The following is a 1,194-nucleotide window of genomic DNA, read 5'->3' as shown; positions in this document are numbered from 1 at the left end:
AGGTGGATTTTTACCTTTCCTACCTTTGATATTTGCTGGTCTGGCCGCGGTTGGTGCAGCAACTGGTTGGATATCTGCCGCAGTCAAAGCAGCCAACGCCAATAAAGCAGCTGAGGCTGAAAAAAGTGAAAAACGTAGACATAATATGGAAATGGAAAAAAATAGCTCAAGGTTCGGGAGTAGCAGATATAGTAGGGACAGTTAAAGAATTTGGAAATCGATTTAGTGAAGAAACCTAAAAAACTGTTAAAGAGGGATTGAGCAATCTAATAGATAAAATCGACACAGGAGAAACGAAGGTCAAATATAAGGGTAATGCTATATTTTTTAAAAACAAACGTTCTGGAGAGGGAATCTTTCTTTCAAAGTATAAAAGAGAAGGAGTGATTTTTGGAACAAAAATATAGAATAAAAAATGGGAAAGAAATTTAATCATTCAGAAATATTTCCTAGTAACCCAATGCTTATGTGTATATGCGGTAGTTCCGAATCTGTGAATTCTTATTTGACCTTTAACATGTTGACAACACCAAAACTTTTAGATTTCGATTCATTATATATCTACACAACAACACCAGAACAATCATTATATCAATTCCTCAAAGCTTTAGAATATTTACCAAAGAAAGATGTTCAAGACATATTTAAATATTATGAAGACAACGATGAGATAGAAATAAAAGATATCTTAGATACATATATAAAAGAAAAGAATCCATCTTTCAATCCAACGGATATAAAAGTTTTTCTTACGAAAAATGTTAATGATTTAGATTTGTCTAAAATTGACAGTGAGCGAAAGAACTTAATAGTGTTTGACGACTTTGTAGCACAAAGAAATCAAGCTGTTCAACAAGAATTCTTCACGAAGGGAAGACATCACAATTGTCACTGCATATACCAATCCCAATCTTTCTACGGTATGGATGCCATGTTCATTCGAAAAAATGCAAATTGTATTTCATTATTAGAATTGAACGACAAAGATTTATCTCAAGGACTTCCGGTTTGACATCCGCGATGAATAGACGTGGGTAGAAAGAGCTCTCCACGACCAACTTAACATCTGCTCGTAAACACTAACTATTTATAAACAGGGGGCCTATTATAGGATGGAAAAGACTATACACCCAATCAGGACTCCAAATACTGTAAAAGATCAACAAGAAGTGGTAATAAAATGACAGAAAACCA

At 34.1% G+C, this 1,194-nt stretch overlaps 1 protein-coding gene across 1 annotated transcript; it reads left to right on the top strand.

The window, feature by feature from the left end:
- Positions 1-415: 415 nt before the first annotated feature.
- Positions 416-1,012, top strand: LOTGIDRAFT_176508 (hypothetical protein; the record flags this gene model as incomplete). Its single annotated transcript, XM_009051871.1, has 1 exon — positions 416-1,012. One exon carries the CDS (start codon positions 416-418, stop codon positions 1,010-1,012), a length of 597 nt encoding a protein of 198 aa, XP_009050119.1.
- Positions 1,013-1,194: the final 182 nt, after the last annotated feature.

This window comes from Lottia gigantea (genome assembly GCF_000327385.1).
Source record: "Lottia gigantea unplaced genomic scaffold LOTGIsca_1723, whole genome shotgun sequence".
In the NCBI taxonomy this organism is placed as follows: domain Eukaryota; kingdom Metazoa; phylum Mollusca; class Gastropoda; family Lottiidae; genus Lottia; species Lottia gigantea.
Note: the sequence above shows the minus strand (reverse complement) of the source record. Positions and strands in the feature narration are given on the sequence as shown.